Here is a 23465-nt window from a genome sequence, read left to right as displayed (position 1 = left end):
GCTGGACACAAGACGATGGAGGAAAATTTCTCTCCTGAAGAAAGAATAGGCAGCATAAAGCAGTGTGCTAAAAATACTTCTAGACCCAAGCAGCCTGACAAGTGCCCTGAACATGTAAATAATTTTTCTCTTAGTGGGCCAACTTGGATTCCAGTGGGACACAAAGGGTCTGTAAGTAAGTCCACCTCTGTTTTGGAGTCCAAGGTTAAAGCTCTTAAAGAAAAAAGGAACCTCATAAACAGGCGAACTGAAGCAACATCCATGGAAGAGGCTTCTCTAAAGAAGCTTAAAGCATGCAAGGGAAAGCCACCAATAGATCCTGCTCTTCAAAATGCAGTAGTGGAACCACAAGCTCAAATCCACACTTACTTGACAGATGTGCTGCTGGACAGCACTGAGTATCCTCCACAACAGATGCAGGTGGAATCTCAGGGAACAGTCCTTCCAGATCCATACATCAATGATTTTGAAACACAATCTATGGAAACAGGAGAGCCCACAGGCATGAGCTTACAAAAAGAATTCAGGAGGTTGCCCGGAAGAAACATACCAGATAAAAAGTGTTCTTTAGAAAATGCCACAAAAAAGGCATCTTTAAGCGCTATCTCTGGAATTGGCTCTTTGAAGGACCTTTCCTTTATTCCAAAGTCTTTTGAAGAAACAAATGGTAAAGAAAACCATCTAATTCGCCCTAAGGAGTTTGACAGCAATTCTTTTATTAAAAAGAATGACACCTCTGAGATGGCATCAGCTGGGAGGATATGGAGAACAGAGAGCTGGGACAGTCTTGGCAGCGGCAGCAGCAATGTCAGTACTTTATCTTTAGCAGAGAGAGTGGAAAGAAACCGGACTAAGTTGCAGGAGATGCTGAGCATATCACAGTTGAGCAGCCGTTGCTCACAGGAACCACATACTTTGGATACTTACCGGAAGGAAACCCAAGACCTTGGAAATAATGGGCCTAATAATGGTATGTTGGTGTGATGAAAATGGGGTGATAAAAACTGAAGTTTGGATAGGTGATAAAATGTCTCAGAAACTATTACAATAGAAAATCTGTAACATAACCAGCTCCTTCCCTCCCTCCCTCCCTCCCTCCCTCCCTCTCTCTCTCCCTCTCTCTCTTTTTTGCACAGTTCATCTTTTGGATTATTCTACTGTTGGGTTTTGATCTAAACTTTGGGAGTTTTTTACCTCTTTCTCTGAATCTCCAAGAGAAGTAAAATCTGATGATAAAAGCAGAATCCATTTTACCTTGCATTTGACCTTTTCTCGTGTGTTTTATTCTCATTCCTTACATTTATTAATAATAGTCATTGATTTTCTGTGGCATTGTAAAAAAGAAAAAAATGTGAAAGTAATTACATGTTCATTGTGGTTCTGACCAATCCGTCCATTTAAAAAAAGACAAAAAAATGTTTGGTTCTAAACTCAATAGGTAGGGAAAGGGAGGGCAACGCGTAGACATTATGAACTTGAATCCTGACATTTCCCTGTGTATCTTTTTCATGTTATATCTGGGGAATACTTGAAAATGTCAACAATTGGTTAAGATCTTTCTATTCTTTCTAATGGGCATGGTCACACACACACACACACACACACACACACGAGAGTTTTCAGCATCCTTCAAATAGGATTATGAGATAAGAAAGTATAACTGTGCAGTTACTTGAGATAATTTGAGTGAAACTTTTAGATCTGATGTTGAAAATAAGTGAATAAAAGTGTAAATTGCTGTTTGAATTTTTATTTATTGACTTGACAATTGACATATAATGTTCTAATTTGATACTTGCATGATGCTTCAATTCATATCATTCAAAAACTATTCAAAATAATTGCTTCTGTCCATGTCCAAGCATTCAAATAGCCAAATGTTTTCCAGGACTGCAAGACTTAAAGAAGGTACACAGTAGTCTGAAAAAAAATGAGTTGCTTTAAATATTACAGTGTAAATTCTGAAAGATCTGAAGCACTTCTGAATAATTTTTGAAGTATGAACAGCTCCAATAACAATTTCAATGGGCATATTCGTTGTCTAAAGATAAGTGGTGTGGTAGCCTAGAGGTGAAGACACTCGCCTTCCATTTGGAAGGTTGAGAGTTCAATTCTAGGTAGTGACAGATGTTTCTTCATCAGAGCACAAAGAAATATCTGCTAAGTGAAGGAGGACTGATACAAGCTGTTTTACTGGTGGTATGTTACTCCAGAGATGATTGCTAAAATTGACATTTTATTATTTAAATATTTTTGTAGAGGTAATGGGTTGGATAATTTTATCCAAATTTGATAGCAACATGGTAAAATTAAACAGTCTTTGGAAATTTATTTATAATAGATTGACATACATTTTAAAAGCTGAATTTCAAACCTTCTATTTTTCTATTACATGTTACTAAATCTGACATTCCCACAAAGTATAGTGAATTAGCTCTGTATGGCAAGTGCTATAAGGGTACTATTGAAAAGTTTGCTAAATTCCTACTGCAGAAGAATGATTAATTAAGCTGTGAGAGTATGCTTCAATATTTAAAATAACTTTGTATTTCAGAACTAAATCTGATACAAATTTGAACACATTTTGGAGTTATAATGTTATATATCAGCTTGTACTATATGAAATTTAAGTTTCTCTTTACTCTAAAATCTTTTTCTCAGAAAAAACTTACTTTCACATTTTTAATTTATATTGTATTGACTATGCTGTTGCTATTAATGAAATATGGACATGGGTAACCTAATTCTAGGAAACTTAGACATTCCTTGTTTGTTTATTTTGTACTTTATTTTTCCTTTTTTCCTTCTTTCTCCTTATCTTAAAAAATCTTAATGTAAATAAATAAATGATTTAATTAATTATTGTTGGTGTCAAATACCTCCTTTGTAGGGAAATTATTGAGTGCAGATGGCCAGAAAGTTCACGAGGTCCACATTCACATGAAAAAAATGGATAAAACATATTGGCATTGAAGAACACTGAAACAAAGAGTATCTTTTGAATGTCCTGCTATGTTTCTTCGGATTAAAATTAACAAAATTAATTAAGTACTTCTTTTGTCACATGATTACAGAGATTGTGCCAAAAGATGGAGCCTGGGATTCTAATGTCTCCTTACGGGATTCTGAAGACTATCGGTAAGATTCCAGAGCTACTAAACTAAGGTTGTTTGTTTTTTTGATTATATGCCATCAAGTCATTTTGACCACGTAGATTTTTTTCTATGAAATCTGTATCTAACATGGTCTTTAAGATCTTCTAATAGTGCATCTATTGCACCTAATTTAGTTGTAATTAAGTCTATCTATTCTGCTACTGATTGCCCCTTTTGTTTTGTTTCTTCCACCTTTCCCAGCATTAGAGCCTTTTCCAGTATTTGCATAATGTATTGAGAATAGATTAATTTGATCCTGGTCATTTGTGTCTTGAGTGAGAACTCTGGATTGATTTGTTCAATGATCCATTTATTTGTTTTTTTGGCTGTCCATAATATGATGCGGTGGCTCAGTGGGTTAGGATGCTGAGCTTCTCGATTAGAAGGTCGGCAGTTTGGCGGGTCAAATCCCGAGTGCCGCATAACAGAGTGAGCGTCTGTTACTCGTCCCAGCTTCTGCCAACCTAGCAGTTCTAAAGCACATAAAAATGCAAGTAGAAAAATAGGGACCACTACGGTGGGAAGGTAACAGCTTTCCGTGCGCCTTTGGCGTCTAGTCATGCCAGCCACATGACCACGGAGACGTCCTCGGACAAGCGCTGGCTCTTCAGCTTTGAAATGGAGATGAGCACTGGCCCCTAGAGTTGGAAATGACTAGCACGCATGTGCGGGGGAACCTTTACCTTTAATATTCTCAGGAACCTTTTCCAATACAACGTTCAAAAACGTCAACATTCTTTCTGTCCTGCTTTTCCAAAGTCCAACTTTCAACTAAGCTAAGATGTTACGGGTTTTCCAGTTCTCTGTTAGGGAAAAAAAGAGTTTTTCTAAATGGCAGTGGCCATTATACCAACATATCTTAGAACTCATTAATGAAGGCAAATATACGTATCCCAGGATCCAATCTGGGTCGGGAACCGGGACCAGAGATGTAGTCTTCCGAGCTTTCAGACTCATGCTGAAGTCCATCCTCAGGGAACGTCTCTCACACCAGGATGTGCAGTCACCAGGACGCATCCTGGTGAGAGAGAAGTTCCCTGAGGATGGACTTCAGCACAAGTCTGAAAGCTCGGAAAACTAAACCTCTGGTTCCGGTGACCGATCCAGATTGGATCCTGCAATATTTTAAAAGTTTTTCAGCTTGGCGTTTGCCCTAAATATACATTTATCAAAATACATGCAGAAAAAAATGTTTAACTTCTTTCAGGCCACATTAGGAATTCTGAAAAAAGAGAGACTGATGGTCCAAAGGGCACAACTTACTTGTTTTCTTATGTTCCGCTCAGCCTTGTTGTTTCTGATTGTTTACCTAATCCTAGGGAAGGGGGGGGGAAATAGAACTCTACATTTTAATACAGAGCTGAAAGACTGTTCCTGTGATTCTGGAAGGGTGGGAACCACTTAATATGTCCCTCCTTATTGCTCCTTTTACAGAGACACACAGATTTATCCTCCCTCTGATCAGCAGATACCCTGGTCATTCAGACTTGACCTATGTCCAGATGCTGCTGATAGAACTCTTTCATTACAGAGCATGTGGTTAGGTTTTGTACAGCAGCATATAACATCTGCTGGAATCTGCTATTCCAAGTTCCTGCGACACGGATGCATTTTATGTGGTTTTAGATTTTATCAAGTTTTATGTAATTTTACACGTCACATTTTATATGGATTTTAATACCATCACATTTCTAATTTTAGATGTTACCACATTTTATATAACTTTAGATACTTCCTTAAAACCTAAACATAGATTGCTCCTTTTGGACTTTGCTCAGGGATTCTAGTAGATGTATTTTAATTTTGTTTTAAAATTTATATATTGTCTCTTAAAATAAATTTATAAGTACTCACAGAGCACTCATGGGCACATTGTACCTCTTTCAGAGTGTAATAAATTGACTAAACTGAAATAATTGAAAAATAAATGGGAGAAAATGTTTGCAAAGTAGCACCATAGAACAGCTATAGGCAAAGCTTTGATACCAGAAAGCATGTACAGAATTTTGAGAGCATGTAGATTTGCTTGCAGATTGGCCTCCACATAAGGTTGGCAGGCCCAAAATACTGGCATCATTATGAACTGTCAAAGTTGCCTTTTCATGAATAGCATCTAGCTCCCTGGGATGTCATTCCAGATTATTTCAGTCATTTTATTCTGGACAGATAGCATCACTTCCAAACTAAGCACTGAATTGAAGCCATCCACTTTTTATGCATTTTAGCAATGTTTAAGGAATTTAGGTTGAATCCACAGCCATTCTATAAATGAAGATGTTGTCCTAGTTGTTGATATTTTGTTTTGTATCATACCTGTTTCCCATTTAATATTTTTGAACTAAGAAACAGCAACAAGGAAAAATCAGGATAAGGACAGGGAAGGGTTAGAAACACTTCAGGTGTTTATGGACTCATTTTCTGAATTTGGGAGACAAGGGAACATTGGTGTTGATATGTGTTTACTGAGTTTAATGACACTTCTGTGACGTTCATATCAAATTTATGAATATGATAAGAGGTTTGTGTGAAATATAAACAATTTCAAAATGAGCAAAGGGTAGTATTCTAGAAATAAAGGATATGCAATGCTGCAAATACTTAGCATTCATTTCTAGGAAATGTAGGTAGAATATTTGAATTGAAACATTTTTTCTAATATATAAACAAATGTCAAATCAAATATACTGTAGCTCTAAAATTACATAATTCATGCATAGCTGTCTGTCTATCCAAGCACCCTTCCATCTTGAATTTATAAATATCTTCAATATTTATACTTGAAAACTAGCAAAGCTTCCAACAAAATATATACATGTGTATCATGTATATATGGAGCCTTGGTGGAGCAGTGGGCTGATGCCTCCTTAAGTAACACCAGCTGCCTGCAATTAGTGCAGGTTCGAGTCCCACCAGGCTCAAGGTTGACTCAGCCTTCCATCCTTCCGAGGTAGGTAAAATGAGGACCCAGATTGTTGGGGGGCAATAAGCTGACTTTGTAATAATGCCGCTTCCGGCCTCCGAAAGCCCTAATAAGCAGGCATATACATAGAATGAAGGCTATTGCTAAGCACATTGATTTGTGCTTTAAATTGTAAGCCGCCCTGAGTCTTCGGAGAAGGGCGGGATATAAATGGGATTAAAATAAAATAAATAAATAAAATAAATTTCCTTTTTAAATCTAAAGTGTAACATTGATTAGACTAATACTTGGACTTTGAACATTTTACAAAGTGCTTTAAATTTTAGTAATGACTTCATGTGATAATCCAACAAAAAGAAAATTGCATTGTGTTGATAGACTAGACACAGTAAAATTACAGATATTAGTATCCAATTTTATCCAAATAATACATAAGGAGAAATATTAGTATCCAATTTTACCCAAATAGTTACCGGTCATAAAATGGTTACTTTCTGATGGCATGTCTTTATCTGTTTTTAAAATTTTATTAAATTTCAAAAAGGTATAACATACAACAAGCAAAGAAAAAAGAATTAAAAAGTAAGAGGGAGGGATAGAGAAAAAACAAAATTGGGGTGTGTATTATATAACATGTTATATTATCTAACAAACAGTACTTCTATCATCATGAACAAGTCAAATCATTAAAACCCAAGATTTAATGGGATATCCTTATCAATAGGTAGCAGAATTTGACAACTTTATAGGTAGCTTTCGTATTTTGTCTCATATAAAGTAAAATGTACACTGTAAAATATCTTGGGCAATTTTTTAAAAGTTACTGAAGTAATATTTCTTTTAATTAAAATAAAATATGCACCATAGAAAATGCTCCTAAAGCTCCTAATTCAGTTTTGCTTGAGTCAAATGGGCATAATCACCATATAAAGGATTTTTTCTGAATCCACATTCCAAGATTGTTGAGGGGAAAGAGTTAAAGAGCTTGCAAGAAGGCCTGTTAATGGTTGGCTTAACTCATTTTGAAGCTCAGTAGTGTTGATCCATTGCTTAATTATTTCTTTGGCCTTATCCAGCTCAAATATTAGGAAAAACAGGTGACAAAAGAACATAGTTTACTTTTAATGTTCACCCCCCCCTTGTGCCTATTGTAAACAGCTCAGTGGAATCCTCTCTAGCAAACAATGTTACCTTGTTGGACCCAGGAATCATGCCTTCTCTGTGGCAACACCATTCCTGTAGAACACCATCCTCCCTGAGACCTTGAGGCTTTGATAATGGACACCTATTTATTAGCTCCATGTCTCTCCTGGTTGGTTAAAGCATCTTGGGAGACAGGTAATTGTTCAGTTCCAAGTGGTTGTGAATTCAGCCTTGAGTGAAGGGGTCGTTCCATTGTCTCTTAAAGAGGCAGCGGTCCCTTTGGTAAGAAGGTTAATAATAATAACAACAACAACAACACAAAATAATAATGATAAAATAAGAATAACATGATGATGATGATGATGATGTTGGAAGGGACCTTGGAGGTCATGTAGTCCAACCCCCTGCTCAGGCAGGAAACCCTATACCATTTCAGACAAATGGCTGTCCAGTCTCTTCTTAAAAACCTCCAGTGTTGGAGCATTCACAGCTTCTGGAGGCAGGTTGTTCCACTGGTTAATTGTTCTAACTGTCAGGAAGTTTCTCCTTAGTTCTAGGTTGCTTCTCTCCTTGACTAGTTTCCATCCATTGCTTCTTGTCCTGCTTTCAGGCGCTTTGGAGAATGGGTTGGAGAGAATGGGATAGGGCTGCAGCTTCAGAAGACCCTGGAGTAAATGATTTATGTAGACCCCTTTTAGTTAGGCTTTAGGCCTGGGTATAGTACTGACATGGCACTGATCACAATATTTCTTTTGGGTTTCTATTATAGCTGTGTTAGAACTCTTTGAAGGATATTTTTAAATAACTGATGAATGCATTGATCAGGTCTTTTTGGGCCATTAGGCATATTCAGTCAAATCACCTCTTCTTAAAATATTCTACTGGCTGCACTGGGATTTTTTTATGACCTATGCCTACACCAACTTGTCATATAAATTATACTGATCTATGAGTGTGATAAACACTAATTTGATTTGTTATACCAAGCCAATACCTTCCCTCAAGGCTGAAGTTTCACAACTTTTCGTAATAGCAATAAGGAATCAGTAATCTTGAATTATACCTGTTAACTTTCTTTTCTCTAGTTTGCCCATTCCATGTTAACCTCACAGATCTAGATTACAATGATTCCATTAGGATGGTATCTCAGAAAGATTCATGAGGTACCATTTGGGAACTACATTTTGTTGCTAAAGGTAGGTGATCACTCTCAGTCCAAGCTAAAATTTATGGATGGATAGATTTGGACACTGCACTGTAATAAATTATACTGTAATCTGCAGCTGACAATTTATAATCTGAGAAGAATGAGAATTGGCCAGAGTGGTCACTCAGAATAACTTCATTCAGAATAAATAAATCTAGTCTGAATGACATTTGCACAATCCATATGGTAGATTATTCCTATTGTCTAGGGAGGACCTTGAAGATGGAGTAGGCCCTTTGCCAGCTCTGGGAACCAATTTTGAAAATGCATAAATGACCTCATTTGAAAGGCCTATTTTAGTCTTTAAATCGCCTCTGATAATCATGTAAGTTTGCAGGTGCAGATCTTTTCAGTGTGTAATATTCGGTATATATCACTCTAGGTCAGCATTATCCAAAAAATATTGCTGTGAAGAGCTGAGGCTAGAAGCAATAGCTTGCCAAATACCACAATAGCTGGTTTATGGCCAAAGCAAAATTTCAATCAAGACTTCTTGAATTATTATGCTACATCAACTCTAATGATAAATCATTCTGTAGGCCTAAAGGAAATAAACATTTTGTGTGAAAGGTCATGTATAATTGTCCATTCCTAAATACAATGATGCAGAAATAACAAGATCTTTGTTGTGTTATTACAATACAAGTTTCGCCCTTTTGTACTTGTGTTGTGACATTGCAAAATAGATTTAATCACTTGCCCCATTCCTGTAATGCTAGTACTAGTCACATTCTGTGATCACTAGTCACTGGTTGCATTCTATTTTGCATAGTATGCCATAGGCCTAATCAAAAATCAGCAGGGCAGAGTTGGATTGGAGGTGGGGGGTGGGGAAATAATAAGGCAAAGAGTACAGGTTAGAAATTACTATGTAATAAATATAAACATATTTATTTTTGATGCTCCCAAATTATCCAGAAGAAATGCATAAAATTCTTAGCACAGAAATCAACATTAATACATACATGTATTAATGTATGTTCAAGTATTATATATAATTGAAGTTGAAATATATATTCAAAATAAAAATCAAACATAGCCACTATCCATCAAATAGGGCATTTGAAAAACTAGAAAACGTCCCACTTAGAAGGCAGAAAGGTCAGTTCTAAAATATTTCTGAAATTTGACTTTATATGAAGTTCATCCTAAGTGTTTGATCAGGCCGAGTTTGATGTACTGGTTAAGGCAAGAGGTAAGAAATTGGGAAACTGAGTTCTATTCCAGCTTAGGTATGAAGTGAGCTGAATTTCTGTCAGCCATAGGAAGCAGACAAGGGCAAACCACTTCTGGAAAAATTGCCAAGTAAACTGCAAGGACTAGCTAGGCAGTTGCCAGGAGTCAACACTGACTTTAGACCAGGGGTTCCCAACCAGGGGTGCGAGATGATATTCCAGGGGGTGCAAAAACATGGGTTTTCAAAATTACAGTGTATATGCATAATTCGTTGCCGTTATTTTGAACTTTTGTAAGGGGTGCAAGAATAGATCAGAGGTGTTCTAAGGAGGCGGTGTATAGAAAAGGTTGGGAGCCGCTGCTTTAGAGGTATTTTATTGTCCCAAACTAAATAAAGAGAGCTAAGCAGAGCTAATAAAATTATATATATATTAAAAAAGGAGAAGGCAAAAGAGGCCCAGAGATTCATTTCATATAAAGAACAATTCCAAAAATCTGACTCCATTGTTTCTTCTTCTTACCTCTAAACCTGACACCTATCTCAAAGTTAATAAAGCACACATAGCAGCAGTGCAGTGCTGCAGAGATTGGGTGTCTCTCTGGAGAGATGTTTGTTTGATTGTTTCTTTCTCTCTTTGTGAATCCCTATAAGGAAGTAATCTACAGTACACCATGAATTCAATTCTTGGCAGAGATTTACGCCCCATAGAAAGATCCCTGGCTATGTATGCCTGATGAGTCCCAAGTAAGGACAGTAGCTGTCATATGCTTTGCCTCCTGGTGACCAGTATAAGTAAACCATCTCACAGGGTCCACTGTGTTTGAAAGTGGAGAAATTCCTCCCCCCTCCCCAAGAAGGAAAGCGGAAGTCACATAAAATCTCATAAAACAAGGGCATGATATATGTGACTTCTGTAGGATCTGAGAGATTACAAAAAGGCAGGTAGATTGTACATGTAATTCTAAAGATGAACTCTGTGAAAAGAAGCTTTCTGAAACTATACATTCAAGAAGATTGGAGATCTGGATAGTACAAATGATGCTAGAAATTAAGTCATAATATGATCTAGACTAGAGCCTCTTGTATGCTTTTTTTGTTTATGTGTTTGTGTGTGTGTGTGTGTGTGTGAGAGAGAGAGAGAGAGAGAGAGAGAAAGGTATTTGAAACAAAGTGTTTTGAGACAAAATGTATCATCATATGCATTCGGATGATAAGACTATGTCTCCCATCTAGTTAGCCTTCTGGAAGACACCAGAATGCCTTTGGGCCATTCTTTCTCTCAGCATGGCCTCCATCCTCCATTCTACCTTGAGCTGCTGAATAAAAGGCTAAATATTAAATAAACATGCATAAATAATCAGGCCCTCCTAGACGCATTGGAGGTGTTTCTTTGGGATCAGTGTCTGAAGAATTTAAAGGAAGTATGATATTTCAGATAGGTTGCCAAGCATCATTGGAGACATGCTTTATCTGTTCGTGTCTGAACGAGACGTGCAAAAACAAGCAGTATGCATATTACTAGCCTCCATGTGCAATCACATTCTGAGGTGAAAGAGTTAAACGTGGATCAACCAAAGTGACTCACTAAGCTGGTTAAAGTAATTATAAAGATTGTGATCAAGACAAATGGGAAATATCTGAGTATACTGGTAAGCTTGGTAGGGGTGAAAATGGGTCACATGATAAGATGGCAAACCACTATAGGGCAAATATTTAAAAAAGCAGCAATATCAGCTTCTATATGTTTTAGGAATAAAGAAAAGCTGAGGTAATATTGGTAGGGGAGGAATTAATTCCCTGAAGAAAGAAGGATATTATAATAAATTTATAATTATAAAAAGACATAGTAAATGAAAATACTGTACTATGCTGTTTATATTTTGCTCGTTAGACAAAATGTAGAAACAGGCAATATTCGGAAGTTCTCTTTTACATTTTATCTGTGGGAAAACAATTTGTTTTTCAGTTTTATCCACTATTTTATATTTGTTCTCTTAAGCAATCTCAGCATATTGTGTTTGGTTGTCTCTTTGGCTGTTGTGGGCATATTTAGATAGTATTGTCTGCAAAATACCTGCCAAAGAATATTTCTATCCGTAACTGAGCCTGCAATAATGGTCGTAAGTCATGACTGCCATTAAGTGGCTCACCATGTGATCAGATTGATCCTAAGGCCTTAACAATGCCACAGTTGTTAAGGTAACCCATTGTTTGCTATGTGACAATTTTTGTAGGAAACTGGAAGTAAATGTCAGGTTTCCAGTAAATATGTTGTAAATTGCAATCACTCTGGGGGCTACAAACAGCCATAAATATAAATGCAGGCTAAGTGCACATGACTTCAAGTAGAGCCCAGACATTGGTACTTTGAAACTGGCTCATAAGTCCCATTTTTAGAGCCCTGGTAACTACAAATAAAGGGACGCAGTGGCTCAGTGGGTTAGGACGCTGAGCTTGTCGATCAGAAGGTCAGCAGTTTTGCAGGTTGAATCCCGAGTGCCGCGTAACAGAGTGAGCGCCTGTTACTCACTCCAGCTTCTGCCAACCTAGCAGTTTGAAAGCACATAAAAATGCAGGTAGAAAAATAGGGACCATTACGGTGGGAAGGTAACAGCATTCCGTGCACCTTTGGCATCTAGTCATGCCGGCCACATGACCACGGAGACGTCCTCGGACAAGCGCTGGCTCTTCAGCTTTGAAATGGAGATGAGCACCGGCCCCAGAGTCGGAAACGACTAGCACACATGTGCAGGGGAACCTTTACCTTTACCTTTTTAACTACAAATAATTGCTAAATTATATATACAACAACAACAAATCTCTCTCTCTCTCTCTCTCTCTCTCTCTCTCTCTCTCTCTCTCTCTCTGTGTGTGTGTGTGTGTGTGGGTGTGTGTGTGTGTGTAGTCAAAGCCAACTTTGGGCCATCTTTTACTTTGACCTTTTTACATAGAATAACAGCTTTTTACCATCATGCATCTCTTTACTCGTACATGAACAAATGCCTGCCTTTATGTTTATTTTATTAATATTTTGCATATATCTTTCTTGAACATTTTAGCATTGCTACTGTCTTCCTACTGTTGATATTTTGGCTAGCCTGCTGTCAGATCATTAATTTGCTTGGGAATATATTGGCCATTAAAAATACCATCTTCTACAACTATGTTGTCTCTCCACAATGCTGCCACTCTCAGTCGCTGCCGCTCGCAGTCTGTGTTGATGGGAGGGCAGAGGTCCGCCCCGAGGTCTCTTGTTGTGGAGTCCCCCAGGGGTCGGTTCTCTCTCCCCTCCTGTTCAACATCTACATGAAACCACTGGGCGAGCTCATTCGTGGTTTAGGGGTGGGGTATCATCAGTACGCTGATGATACCCAACTTTTTCTCTCCACCCCGAACCAACCCAGTGATGCACTCAACGTGATGTCCCGTTGCCTGTAAGCGGTCCGGGTTTGGATGAGGCTTTGTCTCAATCCTGCCAAGACTGAGTGGCTGTACATACCGGCATCTCGGATAAACCAGGTTGTTCCACCACTAATGATGGGGGGTGAGGTGTTACCCCATGTCGATAGGGCTCTCAACTTGGGCATCCTCTTGGATTCACAGCTCAATTTTGAAGACCATATAGGAGCCGTGACCAGGGGGGCTTTTGCCCAGCTTTGTCTGGTGCACCAGTTGTGGCCCTATCTGGACCGAGATGCCCTACGCACAGTCACCCATGCGCTCGTGACCTCCCGGCTAGACTACTGCAACGCTCTCTACATGGGGCTGCCCTTGAGGACCACTCGGAGGCTTCAACTGGTGCAGAATGCAGCTGCGCGAGTTGTTATGGGAGTTTCCCGATACTCCCATGTAACACCTCTTCTCCGTGAGTTGCATTGGCTTCTGGTTGCCCTCTGGGTGAAATTCAAGGTGCTGGTAATGACCTATAAAGCTCTCAATGGCTTGCGTCCGGATTATCTAAGGGAACACCTGCTGCCGGCATCAACTTCCCATCGTCCCGTGCGCTCCCACAGGGAGGGCCTTCTTAGGGTACCGCCAGTCAAGGAATGCCGGCGGGTTATCCCCAGGGGAAGGGCGTTCTCTGTGGGCGCGCTGGCCCTGTGGAACCATCTTCCCACGGAGCTTAGGACTGTCCCCGACCTTCGCTCATTTCGCAGGGGTTTGAAAACTTGGCTTTTTGAGCTGTCTGGCCCAGACTGAGGGGTTTTAATTATTTATTAATGGGGTTTTAGTTTAAATTCAGGGACTTAATTTAATTTTAGTTTTAATCGATTTTAACTTTGTATGTATGTATTTTTAATTTTTCCCTGTAAACCGCCCTGAGTCCTACGGGAATAGGGCGGTATACAAGTTTAAATAATAAATAAATAAATAAATAAATAAATAAATAAATAAATAAATAAATAAATAAATAAATAAAATCATTCTTAATCTGTATTTTTCCCCCTCCCCACTAATCCACCATTGTTTGTTCCCTGTTGCCTTGCCTGCAGGGTCTTTGTTCCCAACCAAAAGCTGGAACTCAGCCCCAGGCACGAACAGGCCAAGCAGCTGCTACAAAGAGCTCGTATGAAGGCCAGGACAAACCCACTCCGAGCTAGCCATAGCATCCTGCTTACTGCCCCCCCAGAAAAGAGGTAAGTGTGGTCATTTCATTTGGTAGTCTTGAAGATCTGAACTGGATTGACATGAAAAGGAAGAAGCTAGTCAAGGCTGTGTGAGTTATTTTTCCAGTATATGCCATTCGGTTCTAGTTGCTTTCCAGCCTCTTTGTTCTTGACATCTATAACCATTTCAAGTTTTCATCTTACAAATGAAATGCTGTACAAGAATAAAAAAGATAGATTAAAGAAATGTGTGTGTGTTGATTCAGAGCTCAAAAATTATGTACCTGAAAGAAACAGTGAAAGTAAACATACAACATTTGATTCAAATGTTGCTATAGAATAGAGTGAGATTCAAATGAAATTATTTGTCATGTTTGCTTCATGTCCTTTGCAATAATATTTAATGATGAGGATGCATAAAAATTAAATGTTTTCTGACATCACAGAAGTTTTATAAAATTCAGTTTTTCAAAAATAGTGGAGTTTAAACTTTATAAAAATTGCTGTTTGTATTGTGAACCACATGCTTTAGTGGTTCAATTTCCTTTCTGTACAAACCTTCTCATACACCAAATGCATCAAAATGTAACACAAATAAAACAAATATTTATTTGCTAATACTTATATCTCATTCAGTTCCAGAGACTCTGGGCAGCTATCATCCAAGTAAACTCATAAAATAATCGTGACATAATTACTGCAATAATATAAGGATAAGGAATTGGCAAAAACAAATATTAGAGATAATCCTTGTTGAATATCTTAACAACTCCAAATGCTAATACTTAAAAGCATCTACAGAAGGGGGAGGCCATATGGATTTCAGGAGATGGTATATTCTACAATGACAAAGCAGCTAGTGAAAAAACTGGTTTCCATGTTTTTCCCCCTTTTCCCCTACTTTAAAAATTGACAGAACACTTCAATTCCTGGGAAAAATATTTTGGAGCCCAGCTAATTGTTAAAAACAAATTAATGTACTGTATAGCTGTAAAATACACTTCTTTAAATGCAATCACAAGCATTGCCCTTTCACCACTGTAACATATATTCTACCAGAGTCTGATAATTATTTACTTTTGCCTATAAAAGTAAATAGATCTGAATTTGGTTTGCAGCTGAATGTGAGCCCTACTTGAGACTAATTTTTGTACTCAGATATTGCCTGATTATGTCTTATAATATAAGACATAGTCAGGTAATATCTGAGGACAAAAATTATATTATCATTTATAAATTATATAATCTCCAAGCGATTTCAACTGTTTGTTTTGTTACTTTCCACAGCATATCCCAGCCATTTTCCAATCCTACCTTATTCTTCATTTAGAAGTATACATTCATCTTGCTGATTTGTTACACAGTATCAAGACCAGTTTTAGAATGCGAGCAATGCTCCTGACCCAATCAGTTATTTGAGTCAGCAGTTTCCCACATTATTAGGACTGTAACAAAACGCTAGATCTCTTGTTGATCTGATGACTGTACAAGAAGCTAGGTGTATATTTTTTGTTTTATTTTTGTTCACTGGCAAAATAAGTTTAGGTAGTGAAGACCTGAGCAATACTAGACAGCTTGGTTCTTCATTAGGCTGCAGTAGGTGGCCATTAAGACAAACAGTGCCTTCTGCTAAAGGTTTATAGATAGGTGAAAAGAGTAGCAAAGTGGATAATTTCACCAAGTAATAAAAAATAATCCTTTTTTGTTCATTAGGGATACCTGTAGATCCTCTGCTGCAGATGCAAAAGATTTTGTTTTGAAGGATGAAAATTTACACACTAGTGGGAACCAGAGTGATTCATCCAGTGGTGAGTCCAGCTATGGGCAGCAGAGGAAGCAAGGACTATCTTCTCGAGTGCGTTTTGAGGATGAATCTGCAAGGGATGCTGAAGTTCGCTATTTGGAACGCCTGCAGCAACGTCAGAAACGGCCCTTAGATTCAGTTCCGTTATCTCTTGGCCAGGGCCCACTGCTCTCCAAACCAGATCTTGCTGGCTATATAAATGGTGACCTCCAGCATAAAGAGAATAGCATCAAGAAATCTAGCTGGGAACATCAAAGCATGGCACAGGGAGCAAAAATGCGTACTCACCAGAGCAGTGGTGGATGTTTTGAAAAAGCCAATAAAGAAAGGAAGTGTAGTGCCTGCGGGTCTTATATCAACAATTCAGCAGACACTAGAAACAACCAAAATGGGAATGGCAAATATGAAATTGCCACTGTCCTTCCTGGAGGCAGTGATACTGTTTATACTAATGGAAACAGAGAGCTTGGTGCTTCCCAGGAGAACTCACGGACAAAGCCTCTAGGTCCCAAAAGGACTCCATTGTGGATCCTTCCTTCTCGGCAGCGTGTTTTTGCAGAATGCATCAGGGAGACGTATATTGGTGAAATTACTAGTGCTGAAGATGTGGACTCAGCTTTAGGTAGCACCACTGACACATCAGACAGCTGCAGGACAGACAGTGAAGAAACTGGCATCAGCAGTCAGCAATTTGTAATCAGAAATGGCCATGGTGTCCCTAGGCCATTGTGTTCTTCAGAGAAGAAAGCCAACACTATTAACAGGGACATGGAATGGGGAAATGGCAGCTGCAAAAATAGTAAAGAAATTATTTGGGGTAACGTTCCTAACGTAAGCAGATTGGAAATTGGGTCAGGTACTGACGAAGCACAAATTTGTAGCTTGCAGGGGGGCTCTGAGGTAAAAGATCAGGAGACTCAAACAGCCATTCCAAGAAGCAACCAGCTATTGAATCTGTGTCAAAAGGAGAAGGAAGACAAAGACAAAGCACATACAAAGGCACATGGTGCCCAATTGAGAGAATCTGTATCTTCCATTTATTCTCAGCAGTTGTTTTTTCAAGGTGGTATAAAAGTTCCTATGAACAGACCAGTCATTAATTTATGCCAAACCAAGCAACATACAAAGCAGATGGCCACTACCAACAATTTAATGAATCTAATACCAGCACCCCCTGCTACTGGAAAAGTCCACTCCTCCCCAATGTCTTACAGGAAAGCTGTTTTAACAGGCAGCCACAAATTGATCAAACAGGACCCTGGGCATATAAATAAAACCAACAAACTATCAGTTTCAGCTGCCTCTCCTGGTTTCCAGGATGTGGGTGTATCTGGGCTAGAGGAGCATAATGGCCAGCAGAATCCAGGGATATTCTCCAAACATTTGGCTTCATCCTCCAATAATCACAATAACATATCTACCAAGTCAGAGGCCAAAACCATAATAACTGGCAGAGATGAGCAACTTCAGGAGAGTGAGAAGATGGGAAAAAATCAAGGTAAGAGATCATGTTGACTTGGCTGTAAAAAAGGGAATCTCTCCAACAAGGACATTAAAAATGTGTGCTCAAGTTAACATTGTTTTATTGAACGATAGCTATTTGGTCTGAAAGTGAATATTTGGGATATTTCCACAAATTTGAATAGGAAGAAATAGTGAGGGTATATAAGAGGTAAGCAAAAGTGAGAAAATGAAGTTAGTAAAACATAGAGTAGTTGGAAGAATATTTAAAAGAATGTAAATCCCATATCTAATTAGCATCTACTTTCCAATGTAGATAAACAAAATCTTAAGAATGCCCCAAAACAAAACATGAAGGCCATAACTTCCTTTTTCTGTTGATTTCCATAATGCTGAGGCCATGCAGCTGGATTCTGAAGATATTACAATGGGTAGCCATTGGTAGTCTTCTCCTCCATTAATTTGTGTCATTTACTGCTAATTCTTGTCGTAACATACTCTGTTATGTAATTATGTACTACATATACTATGCAAGTACATTAAACAATGCAGTTTTATTGAGTATTTTGATGGTTTCCCAATTTTATTACAACCAAAATGATTAGAAAGGTAATCATTCATCATTAATCAAAGAATAAGAGCTAAACTAAAAATTGCACATCTGTCAGACTATGGAAGATAATTAAATTTTAAGAGTTCAATATTCAAAGAGGTAGTTAGCAGCATCAGTCCGATGTAGCAAAAAGAAGGAATATGATAGGTCTTTAAAGATTAACTGGTTATTAATCTAATAAAGTGATTATCTTTTCATGGATTATAAATGCAAATAGCAGTAATGGTATTTTTATTTAGTATGCTCTTAAGCGTAGTACAAAGAAGGAAATAATTTGTAATACTTTATAAACCGATGTAAACAATAAAACAACATAATCAATTTAAAATATCAAATCCCAACACTATCACACTTTAATTAACATCATCTACTGATATTGAAAAGTTCTTTCAATTTCTTAAAGGTCCTGAAAAAAGAAACATTTTAAACTATTTTTAAGCCTTGGAAGATCAGATCCTCAGTGTAGTTCAAGGGGGAATAACTTCCAAATAGGAGGAGCTAGATGGGGAAGAGCTCAGAAACACGAGGTGGCTATTTTAAGGCAGAAAAGAACTGGACAGTGCTGATTCTGTGTGTGAACTGAACACACAGAACCATGATTTCATATTAGGTTATTCAAGAATTGGATGTTCTTGTCAACGCAAGCAATTTAAACTGATAATGTTTCTGAGGTCCTAGCCAGTGTAAATGATGAAAAAAAAATTAAGGGTGATTTAAAAGAGGTCCATAAACTACACAGACCATTCTAGACCCAACCAGAGCAACTTCATGAACAGCTGTCAAAAAGCTACTTCAGTATTCTTAGCCTTTTCAGTAGTAAGAAATAAATGAATTCAGAAGTTGTACATAAAAACCCTTGTAGTTTTATCAACTTTAAGTAAGTTTCCCATTAATAAGAATTCCCAAATATTTTCCCACAGAAGATGCCTACAATTGACAATTCTCAATTTTTTTAAAAAAAGGAAAAAAGAATGTCAATTGGGAGGAAAAACAATAGTTTGTTTTTAAATCTAATTTAAGGCTGGAGGAACATGTCCATCTGAGTAAAGTAGTTGTAGAGGGAAAACTATAATGCATCATCCTGGACTGGAGCAGAAGAATACACTTGGATGTCATTGGCATAAATATGATAATTATTTTTAGTTATCGATGAAAAGAAAGCAGAAAATCTTTATACAAAGGGGTACCTAGAAAGGAACCATGATGAACACTGTCAAATGAAGGAATGGTTGACAGCAAAGATTCTCCTACTTAAATGAAAATGTATGGTGGAAACTGTAAGACTGGAATCACTGAGAAACTGCAAATCATCGATAAGCTAAGTCAGTCCCAATCCAGTGGAAAGATCTTCACAATGCTATGATTAAAATAGGTTAGTAAAATTATTTGCTGCAGGGATAATCTTAGGCGAAAATAAAAGTGAAAACACCTGGCCAAAAATAAATAAATAAATAAATAAATATATTGTCTTGTCTTCTCTTCATCTTCTCTTATCTTTCCTCAAAATTAAAAAATAATACAAATATTCAAATACAGGCAGTTCTCCACTTATGACTATTCGTTCAGTGACCATTCAAAATTATGACAGCACTGAACAAACAGAGCTATGACCCCTGCCCGAAGTTACAGCCATTGCAATTCTCCTGCAGCCGTGTGATCAACATTTGGGTGCTGGGCAGCACGCTGGCTCTTACAACTGGATGGCTGCTTCAACTCTTCCCCTACCTATCTCTACTCCACATCTCAGCTGCCCACCTGGCCCACTAGCACATGCAAAGTTGCTGCTGCCCTGGAGGTCTCAGCCTGCTCCCTGCCTACTTCTCTCTATCCCACCTTTGGAAGGCCCTGGCCTTCTCCATGCCCCTCCGTTCCCAAGTCCACATACCTTTGCCTTTTTGTGCAGCTGCGAACAAACAGCTAATGAACACAATGTTTCTGAAGGCTAGAGAAGCCTTTCTACCCTTCGGAGACGTTGCCTTCCCTAGCTTTCCAGCCAGAAAATATTTCTGAAGGGTAGACAGCATAGCACACAGAGGAGAGGGGGACTCCTGGAGCAGGGCAGAGAAAGGAAGCTTGGATTCTGAAGATCTGACCTTCCTTTCTCCAGCCCAGTATAGCAGTTCCTTTCTGCACACAGAGGGAAGGGGAAGGGCCTGTGGTGGGTTGGAGAAACAACGTTTGCATCACCAAGATCTAACTTTCTAGGTTCCCTTCTGTGGCTTAGAGGGGAGGGAAACCTCAGCACTGGACTGGAGGAACAAAACTTAGATCACAAAGATCTGAGCTCCTTTTCTACAGCCCAGTGCAGGAATTCTCTTCTGTGCATGGAGGGGACTTGCCTGCCCATTTTGGGCAGGCAGCTCCTTTGCTCCACCCGCTTAATGACTACAGCGGAAAGAGCCAGGATTGTGATTGTTGAGCGAAGCTCTCATCTGGGCATCTCACTTAACAACCACAATGATTAGAACCAAAATTCCAGGTCATAAGTTAAGATTACCTGTATTAGTTTCCCTCACCTACATTCAGTTAACATGTTTTAGTTCAATCCATGTTTAATTTATCAGTGTTATGATTGTTTGCTGCCCAGTGTCACCAGTTTGAGATGGGTGGCTGTAGAAATTGAATCAATAAATAAATCATCCTGCTATTTCTGGTTATTCCATTTGTAGGAGGTTGAAATTTTGCAAAGCAAAACCCTTTCTGCTTGAGTGTAGGAACTGTACATATTTTCAAAATTAGATTATCTAAATTCTAAATCAAGAAAAGGGGTTTCTTTCCACAGAACACCAGCCCCCAGGATACTATATGAGGCCACACAAATGGTAATGGAACTTTCCCCATTCTTCTCCTTATGCTAAACATTTGCGAAACTTTTTAGACTTCAATGAAATTTTATATACTAATATTTTCTATATAATATTTTACACTTGCCAAACTGTAAAATTAATTGTCCAATTTTCTTCAGTCATAAACGTCTTGCATTTATGCATCCCTCGGTCTGCAAACTTGAATCAGGATGGACTTACTTATTTCCCAATCTTCAGAGAATTTTAAAAAGAAACTTCAGCTGAAAACATTTTAATGGGATTTTTTTTTGTCAACTAATTTTTCTTCAGGCTTATTACTCCTCTATTCCATGGAAGAGAATACTTAGAATTAGCTGCCAGAAATTTCTCTATATGCTTGTAGGTTGTTTATGTTATCATCCTGAAAGCCACAACTGTTATATGTGTTGTGATGATACTGATGGTTATGTAGTTTGCATTAAATTTTATAAGCAGGAGAGTTGTTAAACTATTGTAATATCCTAGTTAAGTTGCTATCTTCAGTTACGAAAACTAGCATTATGTCTTAAAGAATATGGAAGATAGGTGAAAATTAAAAATATGATATAATAAAATGACTTCTTTTACCAGTAGAAGAGAATATTTATGGCGTCCTTAGTGCTCTCTGACCTTGGTTGTTTTCTTGCAGATGTTTCATTACCAAACTAGGTAACATCATCAGTGTAACTTCTTTTACTTCTTCTAGCCTTCTATATAACAAGTTCATCTTAAGCTTTTTTCTAGAGCAATCTGGAAATCAAAAAGCCAGAAAGTTTTGGTGACTGTTTAATGTCATGCCTATATTATTGTCAAATTGGATGAATTATTACTACATTTCTAAAGAATGTAGAGAATTCAGAAGGATCTAATGAAATTCTCAGTATCTTCAAAGAACCTCCGTTTCTTAGCATTTTGGGTTGGGGGAAAGAGGTACAGTATGTGTAAATGTAAGATCTCTCCCTAGATTTTCCAATTTGTTTTGTGCCACTGTACACGGTTGGCATCTGATATATGTTAAGAACATTTTCTTTGATAAAAGGATGTATATCAGACATTATTTTATGTGCTAAGCCACAATTACTTGTTATGTCCTGTCATACTAGCTGAAGGTGGAAGTCCACCCCAAAGGTGTTCTAAGAACAGCAATTGGACGTATCTGTATCGTTGCAGTAGGTCCATCATCCTCAACATGTGGTGTTCCCCCTGTTGCTCCCAATGCCATCAGTTCCACTGCTATTAATATCTCCCTGACAACTGAAGAGACCAACTTCACCGCCTCCACTCAGTCAATCAGTAGAGAAGCTCCAGTAGCAGCTATGCCGAAGATAAAACCTGGGCAAGCAAATATTATTCAACGGTGAGTAGAAATATATTGTTAGAAAGGTTAAGTGGGGATCTCATAGAACAGGGCTGTTTGTAAGATCAAATGTCATTTTTCTAAAGCTAAAACAAATTAATTAATTCCCAAATTAATCCCTCTTTACATGTTGGAATTTCTCAGCCAGCGTGGTCAAATGATCTGCTACTAAGAGATCCTCTCCCATCAGCCTTCCTAACTTGATATTCTTTAGGTTAATAGAACTTCATCTCGCACAAGTCTGGCAAATGAGGGGTTATTACTGCCACTTAATAATCCCTTCTGATGAAGGTTAGCCAAAACTGGTTTTTGATGACCAAGACACAGTTTAAGCAAAACTGTTTTGCTTTGTTCCTACCACAAGCTCTTTCTTTACAATGGCATATACTAAAGAAGAGCCAGTTTGTTGTAGTTTGTTGTAGGCACCAGGCTAGAAGCCAAGAGGCTGGTTTAGTTCTACTCCTGCCTTAGACACAAAGCTGGCTGGGTGATTATAGGTGAATCAGTCTCAGCCCTAGGAAGAAAACAAGGGCAAACCACTTCTGAAAAACCTTGCTAAGAAAACTGGAGGGACTTCTCCAGGCAGTCTTCAAGAATCAGACACAATTAAACAGAGGAAAAATATAAGAAACATGCTAAAGAAAATAAACAGCAGCTAGTTAATTTACTGCTCCTTATCTCATCCTTATATCTCCCTCCCTCCCTTTTGTAAAGGAAAGCCCTCCAGACTACCAACTTGTTGGAAGTGGAAAAGGTTGCCAGGAGGAAAGTAATTCTATTTGGTGTGGCTAGTAAGTTAACCAAATGCTTTTTAGTTTGTGTTTCCCCAGTTTTTAATCCTTGGAACAATTTTGCAAGGTAGAGTTAGGATTTCAGGTACTTCTCCAAGACTACCCAGCATCTGAACATTATTTGTGAAAGATATACTTTCCATGCAGGAAGGATACACATTTACCTTCAAAAGGAACCGGTACATTTTCAGTTAATTGGCAGAGTGGATTGATTGAACCTCCTTATGTTTTGCTACACTGTCTCGTATGGTGGGAGGGGCTCATAGGAGGGATGAAGAAATAATGCAGGGAATGTATGCCAAGAATAATTACTCCCATCGGGGTCATCCAAGTCTTTTAAACCACTACAGTTAAAGCAAACAGGGACCTATATTGGCAGCAGTAAAATAGGAAGAAGATGAATAG

General features: G+C 38.2%; 1 protein-coding gene across 1 annotated transcript in view; it reads left to right on the top strand.

Annotated features, from left to right (window-relative positions):
• KIAA1614 overlaps window positions 1–23465 on the top strand; it is a 39298-nt gene continuing 15833 nt past the window's right edge. Inside the window, exons 1-5 of the mRNA XM_083358507.1 lie at window positions 1–970; window positions 3075–3138; window positions 14096–14239; window positions 15923–17511; window positions 22083–22269. Of these exons, the coding sequence (XP_083214633.1) occupies window positions 16–970; window positions 3075–3138; window positions 14096–14239; window positions 15923–17511; window positions 22083–22269 (2939 nt within the window). The 5' untranslated portion in view covers window positions 1–15. The remainder of the gene's footprint in view (window positions 971–3074; window positions 3139–14095; window positions 14240–15922; window positions 17512–22082; window positions 22270–23465) is intronic.

This window comes from Vipera ursinii (genome assembly GCF_947247035.1).
Source record: "Vipera ursinii genome assembly, chromosome: 3".
Lineage (NCBI taxonomy): Eukaryota > Metazoa > Chordata > Lepidosauria > Squamata > Viperidae > Vipera > Vipera ursinii.
The sequence above is the reverse complement of the archived record's forward strand: the minus strand, read 5'-3'. Positions and strand labels throughout refer to the sequence as shown.